Source organism: Aegilops tauschii, chromosome 6 (genome assembly GCF_002575655.3).
Source record: "Aegilops tauschii subsp. strangulata cultivar AL8/78 chromosome 6, Aet v6.0, whole genome shotgun sequence".
NCBI classification, from domain to species: domain Eukaryota; kingdom Viridiplantae; phylum Streptophyta; class Magnoliopsida; order Poales; family Poaceae; genus Aegilops; species Aegilops tauschii.
In genome coordinates, this window is record NC_053040.3 from 25,138,606 (window position 1) to 25,156,496 (window position 17,891).

General features: G+C 47.7%; 1 protein-coding gene, 1 long non-coding RNA gene and 1 other non-coding gene across 3 annotated transcripts; 1 reads left to right on the plus strand and 2 right to left on the minus strand.

The window, feature by feature from the left end:
• Positions 1-6,344: 6,344 nt before the first annotated feature.
• Positions 6,345-9,719, minus strand: LOC109736153 (protein FAR1-RELATED SEQUENCE 5-like). The gene is made up of 3 exons (XM_045229570.2): positions 7,443-9,719; positions 7,232-7,360; positions 6,345-6,659 (listed from the first exon to the last, which is right to left on the minus strand). Exons 1-2 carry the CDS (start codon positions 9,585-9,587, stop codon positions 7,337-7,339), a joined length of 2,169 nt encoding a protein of 722 aa, XP_045085505.1. The 5' UTR covers positions 9,588-9,719; the 3' UTR covers positions 6,345-6,659; positions 7,232-7,336.
• A 1,446-nt stretch (positions 9,720-11,165) lies between these two features.
• On the minus strand, positions 11,166-13,464 carry LOC109736160 (uncharacterized). Its single transcript, XR_012187028.1, has 4 exons — positions 13,140-13,464; positions 12,460-13,035; positions 12,098-12,218; positions 11,166-11,478 (listed from the first exon to the last, which is right to left on the minus strand). It is a non-coding gene; the product is annotated as an uncharacterized lncRNA (long non-coding RNA).
• Positions 13,465-15,053: 1,589 nt separating this feature from the next.
• On the plus strand, positions 15,054-15,192 carry LOC120967635 (small nucleolar RNA Z247). The gene has a single exon (XR_005761360.1). It is a non-coding gene; the product is annotated as a small nucleolar RNA Z247 (small nucleolar RNA).
• The last annotated feature ends 2,699 nt before the right edge of the window (positions 15,193-17,891 follow it).

Consider the following 17,891-nt stretch of genomic DNA (forward strand, 5'->3'; position numbering starts at 1 on the left):
CCGCTGGCGATGTAGCTGGGTCGTCTACTACCAATCGAGGACTACACTACGTCATTATTTTTCAGTCTGGTGGAGCGCCGCCGTCTTTATCTCCTATTTTGGCGAGATTACAGTCTAAATGATCTCTATCACAACGAGCAAACGACCACAGAAGCGCGGCCATGGCAGTCTGTACGACGACCATGCGGTACCTGTACTGCCGGCCGCTCCAGCTCTCCACCAACGAAAATCAGTTCATCGTTTCATCCCTTTTTTCGATCGGCGCCAAATTAAAAGAGGTTCAATCTTGACTGCGGAATTATTGGATCGTTGACGGAGGATGCGAGGCGGGCACGTCTTCAACGGTTTCGGGCGCGATGGGCGCCGGCGGGCCGAACGACTCCGACGAGGGAACATGCGCTTTCTTCTTGCCCCTCTGCTTTTTCCGCTTGTGCTTGTTCGCTCGTGGATGAGGCCTAGGACGCGGCCAGCACGGAAGGTGGTTCGGCCACCGGCAGGGGCGTCGCCATGGGATGCAGCACTGCGGGAGCCTCGGCTGGGGCGGCCGCCGGCATCCACGATTGGAGACACAACGCCCAGCGGTGTCGCGGGCCGACGAATCAAAACCCATCGGTGCTAGCACCCAGTCTCTTGGCGAGGAAGGATCGAAGGAGCAGGAAACAAAATTAATCAAAGATAGTTGTAGTTGTTGGCCCACTGGGACACGTGGCACTCGTTAATTGGCCGATAGATATGCGCGTGGTGGGTTCAGCTCCTCTACAGTTCAGTTGTTACTGTATGGGTGCTGTAGGCTCTACTATCAACCGTCCACTCTAATCTAGTGGATCTCCTTACTTTCACTTAATTATCTTATTAAATCGCAAAAAACACCACCCCAGACTAGAGACGTGACGGTGGTCATAAGCTCCCCGCGCCGACAAGTTCGATGAAATCCGCACAAACGGCGCCGGCACCGTCGTATGTCCAGAGCTTGCGAACCTGCAAACAAAGCGTCGCGTGGCTACCGAAACAGGATATCGTCACCATACCTGCAGCATTTGTTAGATCAATGCTAAGTAATTCATGCATCGACCAAGTAATTCTTGCATCGAGACATGTATTCATCCTCCACTTGTTAACCAGCTAGCTTTCTTCTCCATGGTAGCCCCAGACAACAATCATAGGGCTACAAGAACTCAAGATGGTTTCCTTGAGGAACTTATGCTCCGGTCATGCAAGCCATTTACAAGGCCGGCGAGCTCCTGGCCTCCGGCCGCGACGGCGCCGTGCGTTTCAATTTCACATGCACGCTGACAGCTGAGCTGGCCGGCGCGGCCAGCCGGAGGACCACGCTCTTCCGGCGTCGTTACAATTTTTGTTTTTGATTAATAACATAATTAAGGCAGACCAAAGAGAGCCTTTGGATTGAAACCGACGGTGGATTTTGAGAGCAACAGCATGTGTACAGTAATAACATTACTGTAGAGGAGCCGAACCCGCGCGGTGGTAAGTGTTAAGAGTTGATTGGATGGCGCCTTTAAAATCGGAAAAGGTTGATTGATGAAACACCAATTCTTTTGGCACGTCGTTTTTTTCTTCAGAATCTGCCACGTCTGTTTCTGGCTTGCGCCCGGGCTTAGGCGATCTCTTTGGCCAAACTAATTGTGTGTTAACTTCTTTTTTTTCTATGGTAGTACATGTCTCATTCATATATCATAAAAAACAAAGTACAAGTCACGTAAAGACCGACATGACATAAGTGAAAAGATAGCAAAACATCTCTGACCTTGACATCAACACCTGTCACCTGCCTCCGGCACCACCACATCAGCCATCGAAGAAAAGAATGATGGATCACCTCCTAACCCGAGCTCAACGCGGCTCCATCGTTGATATGCAGCTTTGCAGACCTTCAAGGTGGCTCACCAAAAGTGAAGGCATTGCCGTTGAACGAATCAGACCGGGGCCTCGTCAGGAAAGGATATGAAGAATTTTTAGAGCATCTACAATCGGATTTGGCAAATCCGTCCCCTCAAACGCCCGCGGACGCATCCGGGCACGCCCGCGGGTGCATCCGGACGGGCCCTCATATTTTCTTCTGTGCATCCACATATCTCAAATCCGGACTCTCAAATCCATGCAAATACATGCACGTCGATCATGCACCACAATGTCGCACGTAAATAACAAATGTTGGTACCTCATGTTGTAGTCCCGGCCGTTGACAGGCGTAGTTGCACGGCGGTGATTCCCCATTGCAAAGCCTCCTGAACACCGGAGATCGTTGAAGCACGTTGATGCCGTTGTGAGAACCGGGCATTCCAAAGAAAGCATGCCAAATCCATAAGTCATGTGATGCCACCGCTTCTAGTATGATGGTGGCCTCTCTGGTGTGACCTTGATACATTACCCGCGGACCTTTGGGGCAGTTTTTCCATTGCCACTACATGCAATCAATTGATCCGGGCATTCCTGGAAACCCCCTTGCCTGTCCAATAGCCAACAACTTCTTCTATGTCCCGTGCATTTGGTTCTCTGAGATACTCCGGTCCAAACACCTCAATCACGGCGCGAGCAAATTTGACAGTAGTCTTGAGGCACGTGCTCTCCCCCATCCTGACGGACTCACCAACGGCGTCTGCAGCAGTACCAAGTACTATGGGTCATCCGGGTACATCAGTACCACCATGTGTTGTATATTATCAGTAGCACTATTGATCCCTGGAACCCTTTTAGCACAATGGGTCATCCGGAAATGTTAACACCACGAGTCAGCCTCAACGAGTAAGACCGATTCTCATGACAGCAGCTGGCTATCACCACTACGGGTACTCCGAACCCAAAACTACTTTGACACGGGTGGGCAGCTCGGCGGTCCGACTGGTAGTTGTGTGTCATCCGCTACAGGTAGTACCACGACCATTTCTCTTTACGTCTAGTACTACGGGTCATCCAGATACATCACTACCACGATGAGTCGTCTGATACTACCAGTACCACTATTGATCCCCGGATCCCTTTTAGCACAATGGGTGGCCAGCTGGGCGGTCCCACCAATAGCACTTCAAGTACTCCTCGGCTGGACCCCGACTACCATTAGTTATCGATGATTCTGACTTGGACTACCCGACAACAGTTGGCTATCACCACTATGTGTATTCCGAACCCAAAACTCCTGGCACGCAACTTCTATAACGGTCTTTCCCGACCCTGACTACCGGTACTAGTGGGTGTTTCAGACTACGACTACCCGTAGTGGTGAGTCCGAACAAGTAATGCCTCCGCTACAGTGTGCAAAAGAGAAGGATTTTTTTTTTAGTTTCTTGTAAGCTTTTTTTAGACAAAGTTTCTTTTAAGTTTATTTTTAGTTGAAGTTTCTTTTAAGTAACAAGAACATTTTGTTATTTCAGATTTACGATATTTGATCCACGTGAGCACAAAAGCCCATATAGTACTTACCAGCCCAATCCAGATACGTAATAGAATTGCCCATATAGTACTTAGCAGCCCAACTTACCAGCCACGTACGTAAACCTAGCCATAGACGCAAATCCCATCGAGAGCAGTTCATCAGGCGGCGGCTCCCTCTCCTCCACGCCCGGCGACGTCCTCTCCTCCGCGTCCGGCGACCCAGTGCTCCGCAACCGAACTGTATGTACACATATGGTGTTTCCCTCCCTCTTATTACCAATCAGATTCAATTAATACAGTGGATGTGGATGGTGCCGTGGCGGCCGATCTGAGGATCCTTTTAGTGACACATCGCATGCACTAAACTAAAATACAAAAATCTAATACTTTCTCTAAATTGTAGCAGTATGGGCATACTTTATAATGATCATGCCCTTCATTCATCTCTTTTCAAACTAGGAATACATCGTGGAATAGAATTGATTATTTATTTCTCATTGTATTATAGAGGCTGTTAGCGGAATTACCAAGCACTCCGTACCTTCAGTTCGGCCACATTGTGTTGAATAGTGACAGTTTGAAATTAATAGATATTTCAATTTTCAAACATATTGTAACTAGCACTGTTCTGTTGGTTTCTATAGGGACCATGGATTCAAAGGCACAGCACAACCGAATGGATGATGACAAGTACTTGCATCAGGCGCGTCAAGAGACGGACAAGAATATGCAGCGAGAGCGAGAGGTGATGGACAAGAATCTGAAGCAGGAGCGGGCAACCGTGGACCGCATGAGGAAGGAGGAGCGTGCAGCCGTGGAACAGATGATGACTGAGGAGCGTGCAGCCATGGATCAGAGGTTGAAGCATTTCCATGACGATATGGACCTAAAGTTGAAGCAGGAGCGCAAGGACCTGGATCGCGCTATGCAACTCGAGCGTGGCAGGATGGAATTCAATATCATGCAGGCGCGTGCGAACATGGACCGTATGTTGCAGGAGGAGCGTAATGACATGAATCACAAGGCCAAGATGGAGGGGATCCGCATGGAAGGGAATATGATGCAAGACCGCGTTCTACATCTCGAGCGTGGTAAAATGGGCTTCAATAACATGCAGACGCGTGCGGGCATGGACCTTAACTTACCAAAGGACCGCAATGATCTGGATTACAAGGCCAAGATGGAGCAGATCCGCATGGAAGGAAATACGATGCAGGACCGTGCTAATACACGTCTGAAGGTACGTTCCTTTACTAAGATTATTATTCATTATGTTATCCACACACAAAGCAAAATCAGTTTGTAACCACAGTAGGCTCAGCAGGATGAGAAGGCCAAAATGGAGGAGATCCGCATGGAAGGGGGTATGATGCAAGACCATGCTAGTACAGGCACGAAGGTACCTTTCATTATTTACTTATTATTCATTAAATTATCCACACACAAACGAAAATCAATTTATATCAACAGCATGCTCAGGCACAACAAGACATCAGTACACTAGAGCAATCTGTCTCATCACCACCTCCGCAGGAAAAATGCGACATCCCACCACCGGAACAATCTGCCTCATTACCACGTCGCCGAGTAAGTATGTTTTACAAATGGTATGCACATCCTACGTATGAACACTTTAATATTGTGCAAAAACTGATGTCAACGAGCCGTATGTAGGTAGTTGTAATGCAATTTATTGTTCATGTGGACGAAGAACTTTCTCATGTTCCTCAAGCATACCACAACAAGAAACCTGGTATGACGACAGTAGTTGAACCTGGCAAGGTGGACTGGCAGATAATGGTGAAAAATTTGCGTTACCATGGGTACAAAGGGGAAGCAGATTTGTACTACATCAAGCCTGGGTGCGTACCACCTGAAGGAATGGTACAGATGTCAGGCCAGCATGACGTCGATGAAATGTTGCACGCTTTAGAAGGGATAAAGAAATGTCATTTGTACATTGTGAAGAATTGTGCATTCTTAGATAATAGCGATGATGACATGTCTGAACAGGTTGGTTATATTTCCAAGTTCCTATTTATTATACAAAAAATGGCCACATCATTTCCATAAATACCTTTCGCATGCATTTGGGCAGGACATGTCCGAAGAAGACATATATGCATGTGGGTACATGGATATCGGCGAGAGGGACTTGGGCGAATATGGGTCATCGCCCAAAAGGAAGAAACTTGCAGATAACAATCCGAAGAAGGCATTGGATTTCGGCAGCAGTGACGAGCCTCTTCAGTAGGCTTTTGGTTTTTCTACAATTTCAAGCTTTATAGCTGAACTATTGTCCCAAGTAGTTTTTTCATTATTTTCGAACCAACAACCACTTCATTGAAGTGACAATTGTGAGACTATGTTTACAATTATAGGCTTTCAACTTTGAGTTGTTGCTCAATTTTTAGATGAAAGGTTCCTTTGCTGCCCGCACACTTAATTGTGGCTTTTACTATTTTTGTATTGCATGTGCTGCACTAGTCCAAACCAGTTTTATGTTCATAACGTCAATTAAACGAGGGACTCCACTTGAAATCAGTGGCGGAGCTTCAAAGAAATCTTAGGAGGGGTGAAGCTACATTTTCTATGGTTCGAGGGACTCCAAGTATGATCTACATCGACTCATCTTCTTCCGCTGCAACTCGGAGTCGGTAACGATCGCACTCAAACCGTTGATGCATCTTCATGTTATTCCTGGGCGGCACAGCAGTCAAGCACAAGGGGGAGTGCGGCGCGGATCACGGAGGAAGATGGACATCAAAGACATAAATACACGTGATGATCCAGTTATCTCTACTATTAAAATCTACTGTTAAAGGCGAATGTGTGCGTCATTGTATATATCTAGATCCGAAAACGCGCATAATCATATGCCTGCCAACGTCACATGTAAAATGCATAATCTTAAACCTGTATAAGCGATGGCATGCTCCAGAAAATTGTATTATACAACATCCTGAAAGCACAGTATAGAAAATCTGATAGAATATGCCTCGACCCGTCCACAAAAACACAAAGTCGGCACTGTTCCCCACCTGCAGCCGAGCAATCTGACATCCTCAACACAGCAAACATCTCACTTGCTAAACTATCTGGACTGCAGATCACTAATTACATAACATTCTCACTAATCCACAATGAGATATGACAAAAACAGTTAGAACTGCTACCCAGGAAATGCATGCAGCTCCCTGTTCTTCTTGATGACGCCCTTGTCGCTGACCATCCAAAATCTTCCTCATACCCTCCTTCACATGGCATTCCTGGTTCAAGGAAACATATGAAGGATTCAGGATCAGAATATTTTGCTATCATTGGTCACTCAAATGTTATGTGCGTAAATCAAAAGAATCAACTTTGATCAATCAACATAGTTTCTTTTATCGAAAGCTCCAGGCAGTACGGCTTAAATGTCCTCATATTGGAGACTAGCATGTTTCCATTTCATAGTTGCATTCCATTATAAAAAAACTGATAATACAAGAAGAAATATGTGCCTGAGGAAAACTTCCATGGTTCATGCACAAGCTCAGTCATGTAAAATGGACCCATACTTATAATAAATTAAGGATCAAACATGATCAGAATCTCAGGTAACAAATAAAGTAATTTATTCTTCACAAAACCAAAAAGACAAAGCATCATGCTCAAGGAGCAAGTTCAGAGAGCCCCTCCCTGCATGTACGAATGGCTTTCTGCCAGCACATGTAAACTTGCTTTAGGACAAAAAGAACTCAATGTCCATATAATAGATAATACTTTTAGGCTTTAGCAGCTAGGTTGCACCACATGATCAAAGTGGAAAGAAAAGACCAAGAAACACAGTAATGCTCACAAAGGATAATCAGGGTTGGGGCACTTCGCCACCAACACAACATCACTCTCTTGAGGCTCAACAGCTGCGTCCATTTTGCCAATGGCCTTGTACACAGAGCTGTAGCTAACAGTTTGCTGCCATCATTTCCTACACAGCAACAGATATAATCAGTGCACTATAGTAATGAGTAAATCAGATGTAAAAATAAAAGTTAAGACATATTTGACACCTCTTTCAATTTATTGCATTTACGCCGATTATGACCTTCCACCCCACAGTAGCCACATTTCCTCTTTGATCTTTGCTTCTTCATCCTTGCCTGCAGCCTTTTCTTCGGTGCACCTCGGCCTTGCACATGCACTGGGTCCAGAACCTTTTCCAAATCTCCACAATCAATTTCCGTGGTCTGTGGCAGCACCGGACCAAATCTAATGCATTCTTCCTCACCACGGCTTGATTCCTTGCTGCCATCTTTTTCACTCAGAACCATGTTCAGATGCTGATACTCCTCACTAGATTGACATGCCCGGAAACATGCCGCGTGACTCAAATTCCGCAACTCACGGTACCTCATAAGGCTTGCCGAATAGTCATACATCTCGCTCTTTCTGGTCGGAGGGAATGCAGACTTCGCACTCATCGTCCACCTCATGGGAACACAACACCTAGGCAGCAGTTCCACTTGACGTATTCCCAAGATGTAGAATATGTGAGAGCAAGGTGTTCCCAAGCATTCCAGCTTACGACAAGAACAACTGATCCTGTACAAAGAACCTTCCTTCATCTCACAGCGCACTTCAAACTTCTTCTCTCTTCTATCGATCTTAGCCACAACATATGTAGTCAACTCCCATGCATCTAGTATCTCGCTGATAACACATTTGCTAACAACACTTATGCTCCATCTGACCAACTGAAACATACAAGGCGTGAAAACCCGGGCAGCATGTTTCTCGAGACTTGAAGCATCAGCGTCTGTAAATGGAACGGACTGCAAGGCCACGATGTCTAGGATCGCCTCGTTCAAGCGTCGTCCGGAAAGGCAACGCTCATAGTGCTCTAGCATATCAAACAATGTCATCTTACCCTCAAGATGTGTATGTAGCACGGAGTTTAGGCTCTCACTCCGCTGATTGCTGCTCAATCCTAAGAAACAGCGCCCCACCAGGTATGGAGCACACCACAGCTTCCTCATCTGATACATCTGATGCAGCCACGACTCCTCACTTGTCACTTCATTCCTTCGTAAGAACTCTATCCATTTTCTCTCATGCTCTTCAATAGAAGACGAGTCATATATGAAAGATCTGAATTCTTCCCTAACCTCATCATCATGCAGATGGCGTACGATGTTCTGCTGAATGTGCCATACACACAGCCTGTGGTATGAGTCAGGCCACACCACCCTGATCGCTCTCTGCATTGCAAGGTCCCCGTCAGTGATTACAGATATCGAATGCTTCTGCGACATGGCTTCAGAAAATGTCCGCAACATCCACTCGTACGCCTCATTAGTTTCATGAGAAATGATCCCGCATCCAAAGATAACTGTGCTGCGGTGGTGATTCAACCCGACAAACGGCACAAACGGCAGATTGTACTTATTGGTCCTGTATGTGCTATCAAAAACCACAACGTCGCCGAAAGCCTGGTAGTCAAGGCGGGATTGAGTATCGGACCAGAACAATCCCTTCAGATGCCCATCTTTATCAACCAAGTATTTGAAGAAATAATCTGGGTCTCTCTCTTGCCGCGCCATCATGTGACAGATCACCGTCTGAGCATCACCGGCAGCGACTGTTTCCTGCTTGTAGCGATGACAGAAGTTATAGATGTCCCTCGTCATGCATCCAACATGGTCATATCCACCGTACTGCATGCACAACACATCCATGATTTTGTGTTTCCGGATTCCAACACTTTCCATCTCTATAATGTCCGCTTTCTGCTCGTCGCTGATTCTTCTGTGGGAACGCAAAAAGCAAGCAAGGTCTCGTGGGGCCAGAGGATGGTTGTGTTCATCGATGAAATCCTTCACAAACCACCGCCCTGTTTTCGCGACTCTTGCAATGACAAATTTCGCTTTACACCCCACACGAGTGATATTCCGTGGCTTCCTCTTCCTATCTTCTCTCTTCCTCTTCATGTGCTTCTCTTCACGGCAACCTTCACGACTACAGACAAGTTTCCTCAGAATTATCTTCTCGTTCGCTTCATCCCACTCAACATAGCCTTTTCTCACACTAAAGCCTTTCTCAAGAGCATACTTGTTATAGAACTCAAAACCTTCATCCTCGCTATGAAACATCCTGCTGACAATGTTTACGTACTCATCCAAACACTCTGCACTTGCATCGGCCATGTCTTCCTGCATATCACATATAAATTATCAACTAGTCTCAATCATGTACTGGATGTAAAATAATTTCCATGCTCACATGTTCCCCTCAAGATAAAAGGACTGACAGCATAAATACAAACTCAACATAAATAATTTCATCGAACTCAGCATGGAAATTTCCATGCTCACATGTTCCCCTCAAGATAAAAGAACATGTGAGCATGGAAATTTTATCAAACATCCTGCTGACAATGCCGTCGTACTCAGCCATACACTCTGCACTTACATCGGCCATGACTTCCTGCATATGACATATAAATGATCAACTGGTCTCAATCATGTACTGGATGTAAAGTAATTTCCATGCTCACATATTCCCCTCAAGATAAGAGGTTCAGAATAAGTTAAAAAATGTCCAACATCTCATGTCTTTTATGATTATAGTTTTTGTTCATATGAAGAAAGAAAAAGCTGTTGTACAAAGCTGCTGTACAACATCTCATGACTTGTTGATTTTCAGAAACTAGATGATTTTTTGAACATTAATTCAGAAACTTGTTGATTTTTATATAAGTGATTTCAGAACATAGCAAACAAATTCAGAAAGTGCAAAGAGATCAGACCCATTCCACTGTAAACTACACCTAGACATATTGGACGAACATATATTGTCTGTTCTCCACAGAAAGAGATTCAGAATTTGGAATACCTGCCCCAACACTGTGGTAGTAATTCAGATCAAAGAGATTCAGAAAGAGCAGAGCTAATAGAGCAAATAGATTCAGATTCAGCCGGGGGTTGAGGGAACAGGGAGGAGGAAGGCAGGAGTGGCGGCTACGTGCCTATGGACTGGTCGCCGGCGTTGCTGGTCGGCTTATCGGCAGCAGGAGGCGCTGCTCAGGGCGATGGAACACTACGACCGACCGCAGCTGGAGCCTCCAGGACCTCGCGCCAGCGTTGTCTCCGCCAGGACCTCACGGTGGCGCGGGGGGTGGGTGGCGTGGGGTAGCTTCCACCACGGCCAAGCCCAGCCGGGGCTTCGCCTAATGGATGTCGCGCCGGCCTGGTCGCCAAGGTCGTCGCTCCTGCGCAACCGTCTAGCCAGATGCGGGGGATTGACCAGCGAATTGACAGAGTTACTAAAAAAACAATTACGCATGACCATAATACCCTTGTTGATTAAATTTAACCTTTTTAGTTAACAAGTTATAATCAACGGTGGAGAATAATTAAGGGAGGAGTTACATCAAATTACAAGATGTAACTCCCCAATCACCGTAAAAGAGCTCGTCTATTTTATAATGTAAACTTCCCAGGACTTGTGATAGAATTAACAAACTTGGAACAAAGGTAGAAAAATGGAAAATAGGAACATACGAAATGAGTCCCAAACAGTAAACTTTTATCAGCAGTATAATTGATTAAGGGCCATACACTACCGCAAGGATAATCCTAATATGATTGTTCATGGTTCTTACATGATGAACCACAAATTTTCCCAAAAACAAACAGGGAAAAAGGCATCGAATAATATATGGTTTATAAGAACAAGCTCATGTCATACGTACATGATAATAACACGTAGAAGAACGTCAATTATAACCATGCAGGTTAAGGAACAATTCACCAATCTATACTGATCACAATTGGTTTAATTTTACACATAGAAACATTATGTTTGTGTCTGCAAGTCATTGATGCTGCCAGAGACAGGGTTCACACATAGATAATCTACATTAGATGTAGAAGCATTAACTTGGGTGGTCCTGGAGTAATAAAGGAAAGATTACAACACTGTTTGTGTCTGCAGGTCATTGATAGTGCCAGACACTAAGCAATAGAGATTGAACCACCAACAATCTCAGATCTCCCGTGGAGATAAGTCTAATTTGCTATTACAGTCTGTGCCATCCTCCCATCTTACCTGAACAAAAGAGATAATTTTCGTTCACTGATGATCACTGAACCAGCCTGCTATATATTTAGGCTGAATAATTAAAAAGGCACAACCCTTAATCCATCTTAATTAGAACATAACTTCTCATTATCAGTTCATTTTCTAAGAAACATTTTAATCACCATGCCATGCTTACCCGAAAGTGAAGATCTAAAAAAACAATGCATTTTAGCTGTCAGGCTCCGGAAACAATCTTATTTGGTATAGTTGGATTGACAAGTCCCATACAAAATGGATTATTCAAGCTCTTCAGGAACAATCTTATTTGGTATAGTTGAATTCCAATAATTAAGATTCAAATTCTGTATGCAATGTTGCCAACTGAAAAAGAAAAGTATTTTATGTGCGTACTTTTTACTGACCATTACATATTATAATTCCTATCCTTGATGCAGAACCTGTCTTATTTTTGTGTTAGTTTAAAAGCCTAGAAAATAACCTCCTTCTCAGCATAATTTTCTCTGCCTCTGAAAAAATATTAGATGGAAATCACGTTTACCAGCAACAAAATAATACTGTAGTATAAATCAAAATATAGCGTTGCATACCATACTCCTCATCAAGCAGTGCAACAGCATTGATCTACCTCTTAAAATGGCGGAACCTCCACTTCGCTCCATGCAAATCCTTGGCAACAAACTCATGGGAAGGCTTGATCTGCTGGTAGTCATAAGAATCCTCTCGCCAGCAGTGTTCCTCTCTGCTATCTGCACACACACAGAAAAAAACTGAGATGAAATCTTGTTCGCATCCAGAGAGAGAACAGGGCTATCTGCCAAAGCTCTCTTCATTCCCCATCGCCGGAGGTCTCCCTGTCCTCGCATCAAGCGTTCGCCAGCAGAGCACCAGTGCTCCCCATTCCCTGCGGGCGGGCTAACGGCGACCCCGCCGGGGGAGAGCGAGGGAGGGAGGCAGGGAGAGAGGGATGAATGAAGGGATGAGATGTACCTTGACCGCACCAGTTCCGTTACTCAGCTGCCGCCGCCGGTGGCTCTGAGCATGGAGTTTTCAGGCTCGAGCACCATCACCCATCGGCGGTGCACCGAGAGCACCGCTGAGTCCCGCACGAGCAGCGCCGTCAGGCCTTCGTTGCTCGTGGTCAGTTTCTCCTCTGCCGCAGGTCGTAGTTACGGTCGCCGCCCTTCTTATTGATCTCCAATCTGTTCGGGAAAAAAGGCCCTAGAGTTTGACTGAGGGGGCAGGTCGTAGTTGAGGAGCAGATCGGCGGGCATGGGCCATCCCCGCCGCGGCCATCAGCACGCTCCAGGCCGCCAGATGCGTCTCTCTTCCCCGGTCCCGCTGCCGCCACCGCCACCCACGTCGTTGGCTCTGTCCGCTCCGCCTAGCGCGAGCGGCTTGTTGTATTCGTGAGAGACGGGGCCATCCAAATCACCTAAGATGATACGCAAGAAAAAAATGTTTTCTAGAGAAAAAATCACCTAAGATGAACAGCAAACCAGATCAAAGACTGGGAGTTGCCGGCAAGCTCCTGTGACTTGGTCGATCCAGATCGCAGGCTCAAACCTGCGAATGCACATGGAGCTTATGGACAAAGCTTGGGTGCAGAGGAGGACGACCATGGTGGCCGATGTGGGAGGACGGGACGGATCTTGGCTGGATCCAGTGACCTGGTGAGGAGGGCCACGGGCTCGGCTGTGCCGTCTAGATCAAGGGCATGCCTGGCGAGAGGGCGCCGTCTCAGCTCATCGTCGGTGTAGGTGAAGGAGGGAGACGTCAGCTACACCTCCTCTGGTTGTCCGCTGGGTAGGGATAGGGAAGATGATAGGAGGGCGTGGGAGGTGCTGCCGGCGCACTCGTCGGTTCTGCGGCAGCTGTGGTGGCGGAGGAGGGTCAGGCGGTGGCGCATGTGCCGTGGGTGTCCAACCCTCGTCCGGTGGCCAGAGGCAGGTGGCGTGGGTCGCGAACTCGCGGGGCAGTTAGCGAGCGAGGGGCTCCGATTGAGATCACTTCCCTTTTTCTCTACCCTTTGCGTGATTGTAGGGATTGCGTAGGTGCGGGGCGGAGCTTCCTCTATTCATCTGCGGTGGGGCACGTTCAGCCAACGTAAATTACTAAGTGCACATCAGAGGACAGATTAGATTAAGGCTAGCTGTTAGATTAAGTTTAGTGGGCCTAATCGTACGGTGCTAATCAAACTGTGTACATCATTTGTGTGCAGTTTTCTTTCTGGTGAATGGGGCAAGAAAAGGAGAAGCTGCCCCGAATCTGCAGCCGCTGATCCGGATCGTGCTTGGCAGGGAAGAGGAGATCCTCTTCCTCTCCCCCCACTCGCGTTCCCGGGTTCGCCTCTGCCACTGGATGCGCTGCTCTCCTTGTCGCGCGACCCAACGCGGACGCTAGCGCCTCCCGGAGATCTTCCCTGATGTCCTTGGTGAGGTGACACCTCTTGGCCATGCCTGCCAGTTGAGGTCTTGTCTCCACCGCAAAATCACTGGGGGCGGCGTGGCTCGTCCTCGGCTACAGACATCAAAGGTGTTTCTCTTCTTCCCCTTGTTGTAGGTGTCTGCTGCCGTGTATATAACTATTATTTGTGCCATAATTAGCCTGGTGCTCATGTCTTTCTTCTATGCCATGTTTAACAACTTGTAGGTTCATTAGCACAGCAAGGTCACATTGAATTTGCAGAGAATTTTGATGTACAGATACCATAATCTGTTGTAAATTGTCAGCACTAGACACAGAATATTGCTGACATGAAACAAGGATAACGATGATGTAGACATGGTTGTTATTGTTAAGCGACAGGTGATGCGTACACAGGTCCGGTTCAATCAGGAGGTCGTCTACACCGCACCTTAGACTAGGGTAGTTATGATTTCCTCTTATCACTTGTAACTATCTCTATCTCTCTAGTCTATTCCTTGGGTTTCAAATTAAGGATCCTAACAATATAATCTCTCCTCTGTACGCTATACGGGAAGTCGCGCGCCGCTCTATATAACACGCAGCCGTCGCCCTAGGCAGGGTACGACGTTCTCTCACATGGTATCAGAGCCTACCTCTTCCATCTCATCTGGTTCCTCCATTGCCACAAACCTCCTACCATGGCCTCCTCCGGCTCCTCCAACTCAACCCTCTCCGGCCAGATCACCGAACGCCTCACCCGCACCAACTACATCCTTTGGCGCACCCAGATCACGCCGCAGCTCCGAGGTGCTGGTTTCTTCGGGTATGTTGATGGAAGCATACCCGAGCCGGCCAAAGTCGTCGTCACCAAGGACAAGGATGGCAAGGAGGAGTCCGTCCCAAATCCGCTCCACCATGTGTGGATCCGGGAGGATCAACAGGTACTGGGATATCTCCTGAATAACCTCTCGAAGGAAGTGCTCGTGCAGGTCACGTCGATCATCCATGCACACGAGCTCTGGTCGGCGCTGGCGAAGATGTTCTCATCGACCTCGCTGTCCCGCGTCAACAACATCCGGGCGGTGCTCACAAACGCGCAGAAGGGCACACAATCCGTGGCCACCTTCTTCGCACACATGCGATCTCTCGCTGACGAGCTCGCGGCGGCCGGCGAACCCCTGGACGACGACGAGCTCATCTCCTACATCATCAACGCCCTGGACATGGAATATCAGCCGCTGGTCTCTGCCCTTGATGCTCGTGTCATCCCGGTCACTCTTGACGAATTGTTCGCTCAGATGAGCAACTTCGATCAACGAGTGGCCCTCTTCCAAGGGGCTGGGACCGGTGGCGGCTTCAAGTCTTTGGCGAATGTCGCCACCCGCGGGCGTGGCGGTGGCTCTCGTCCTCTTGGCCCTCCTCGCGGGAAGAGCAAGGGCCCTGGCGGGGGCAACACCAGCAGCAACAACAACGCACGCGGCAGCGGCCGACCCTCCTACTCCAACACCAAGGGCGGCCGGCGATCTAATGGCTCCACCAACAAGTCTCAGCCTGATGCTATCCGCTGCCAAATCTGCGGTAAGCTGGGCCACTCTGCAAAGGACTGTTGGTACCGGTTTGATGAAGATGAAGATTCATCTCAAGATGAAAAGGTAGCCGGGGCTGCTGAAGCTTCCTACGGCGTCGACACAAATTGGTATGTCGACAGCGGTGCCACAAACCACATCACCGGTGAGCTGGAGTAGGTGACCATGCGGGAGAAGTACCGCGGCCAAGATCACATCCACACTGCTATAGTGGAGAAGGTATGAAGATTGGTCATATTGGTCACTCAATTATTAAAACCCCTCATAAAAAATTTCATCTCAAACGCATCTTGCATGTCCCTAGTGCCAACAAAAATCTTCTTTCTGTCCACCGCATTGCCATTGATAATCATGTCTTTCTTGAATTTCACCCCTTCTTCTTTTTGATCAAGGATCAGGCAACGAGGAGGGTGTTGTATCGAGGTAGATGCGTTCGTGGGCTTTACCCGTTGATTTCAGAGATTAGAAGATCCAATAAACAAGCTTTTAGTGCCACCAAAGTGTCTTCAACACGGTGGCACGATCGATTAGGTCATGCAAGTTTCTCTTTAGTTGAGCGTTTGCTTAGGAAAAATAAACTCCCATATGTTGGGGATCGTGATGTTGAAACAATTTGTGATTCGTGTCAAAGGGCCAAGAGCCACCAATTGCCTTATCCAATTTCTACAAGTATTTCTACCAAACCTTTACAACTCATTTTTTCTGATGTCTGGGGGCCTGCTCCCTCCTCTGTTGGTAGACATACATATTATGTGAGTTTCATTGACGACTATAGTAAGTTCACGTGGATCTATCTCCTTCAGAAACGTTCGGATGTTTGCCAAGTTTTTCTCAATTTCCAAGCTCTTGTAGAAAGAAAATTTGACAGTAAAATTCTTGCTCTCCAATCTGATTGGGGAGGGGAATATGAGAAGCTAAACTCATTCTTTCAGAAACTTGGCATATCCCATCATGTTTCGTGTCCTCATGCCCATCAACAGAATGGGTCAGCCGAGCGTAAGCATCGACATATTGTTGATGTTGGGTTTTCCCTTCTAGCCGGCGCCTCCATGCCCCTTAAATTTTGGGACGAGGCCTTCCTCACTGCTGTCCACATTATAAATATGCTACCTAGTCGTGTGATTAACAATGAAACTCCCATGGAAAGGCTCCTTCACACCAAACCAGACTACACGTCACTTCGTGTGTTTGGATGCGCCTGTTGGCTAAATCTTCACACCTACAATGATCGCAAACTCATGCTTAGATCCAAACAGTGTGCATTCATTGGTTATAGTGCCCAACACAAGGGCGTTAAGTGCCTTGACATTCCCACGGGTTGTGTCTATATCTCCCGAGATGTAGTGTTTGATGAAACAAAAATTCCCTTCGCAAATCTTCACCCCAATGCCGGAGCTCTCCTACGTCAAGAAATACTTCTTCTACCGTCTAGTCTCACCGGTGTTCATCAAGGGGGAAATGATTGTGATGATCAACTATTGACTAATCCTCATAACCTTGCTTTTGAGTCTTGTACTGATGCAGATGCAAACGCTGAAAAAAATGGCGAAGGAAATACTCAAAACGGTGCACAATACGCTCCAAACGAGCGATATTTCATGTGCCACCGAACGGGGGACATATCCGGCTCGGGATCGGTGCCCCAGCAGCGCGCCAGCGAATGCCCCACGGGATCTGTGGCGCAGCAGGGCGTCAGCGCGTCGGGTTCCGCTCCAACTGCCGGGCGCGGCAGCAGCCAGCCAGCAACTGCCACGCGGGCGGCTCAAACTGGACCAGGCGCGCCATCTGCTCCGCGCCAACCAGCTGGCGACACATGCCAGCCTCCGCCTCGCTGGCCAGCGGGCGGACCCCGCCACTACGTGCGCCGCCAGCCAGGTGGGCCTCCAGGCACGAAAACTGATGCAGGCACGGGATCCGGTGCCGATCCTGCCGCCAGTCCTGCCGCGGACGCGCGATCCGGCATGGATTCTGCCGGGCCCGTGCAATCATTGCGTCATGATGGGTCTGACACAGACCGCATGCATGGGTCGGGATCTTCTGCTCCGCCCGACACGACCACACCGACCGATGGCGCCGCAGAAAATCCTGCTGTTCCAGAAACCGCGTCGGGGGCGCCAGGGATATCCGCCTCGGGATCGCTTCGTCCAGAGGCTGGATCATCTGCGGAGGGCAACCGTGCGGCTCCTCCTGTTCCTTCGCGTACAAGGTTGCAAAGAGGGGTAATTAAACCTCTTAACTATAAGCAAATAACCAAATTTGGCCTTGCTTGTTCTACAGGTGAGCCAGACACTCTTGATGAGGCACTTAGTGATGAAAAGTGGAAAAAGGCCATGGAAGAAGAATACATGGCACTTCAGAAAAACAGAACATGGCATTTAGTTCCCCCACGGCGAGGTAAAAATTTAATTGATTGCAAGTGGGTTTACA

What these genes read in the sequence shown, in the direction of transcription:
- LOC109736153 (XM_045229570.2), bottom strand. Translation starts at nt 9,587, where the DNA reads ATGCAGGAAGACATGGCCGATGCAAGTGCAGAGTGTTTGGATGAGTAC. An exon ending in AATGCAATAAATTGAAAGAG is followed by an intron (nt 7,361 to 7,442) that starts GTGTCAAATATG and finishes GTTGCTGTGTAG; the next exon opens with GAAATGATGGCAGCAAACTG.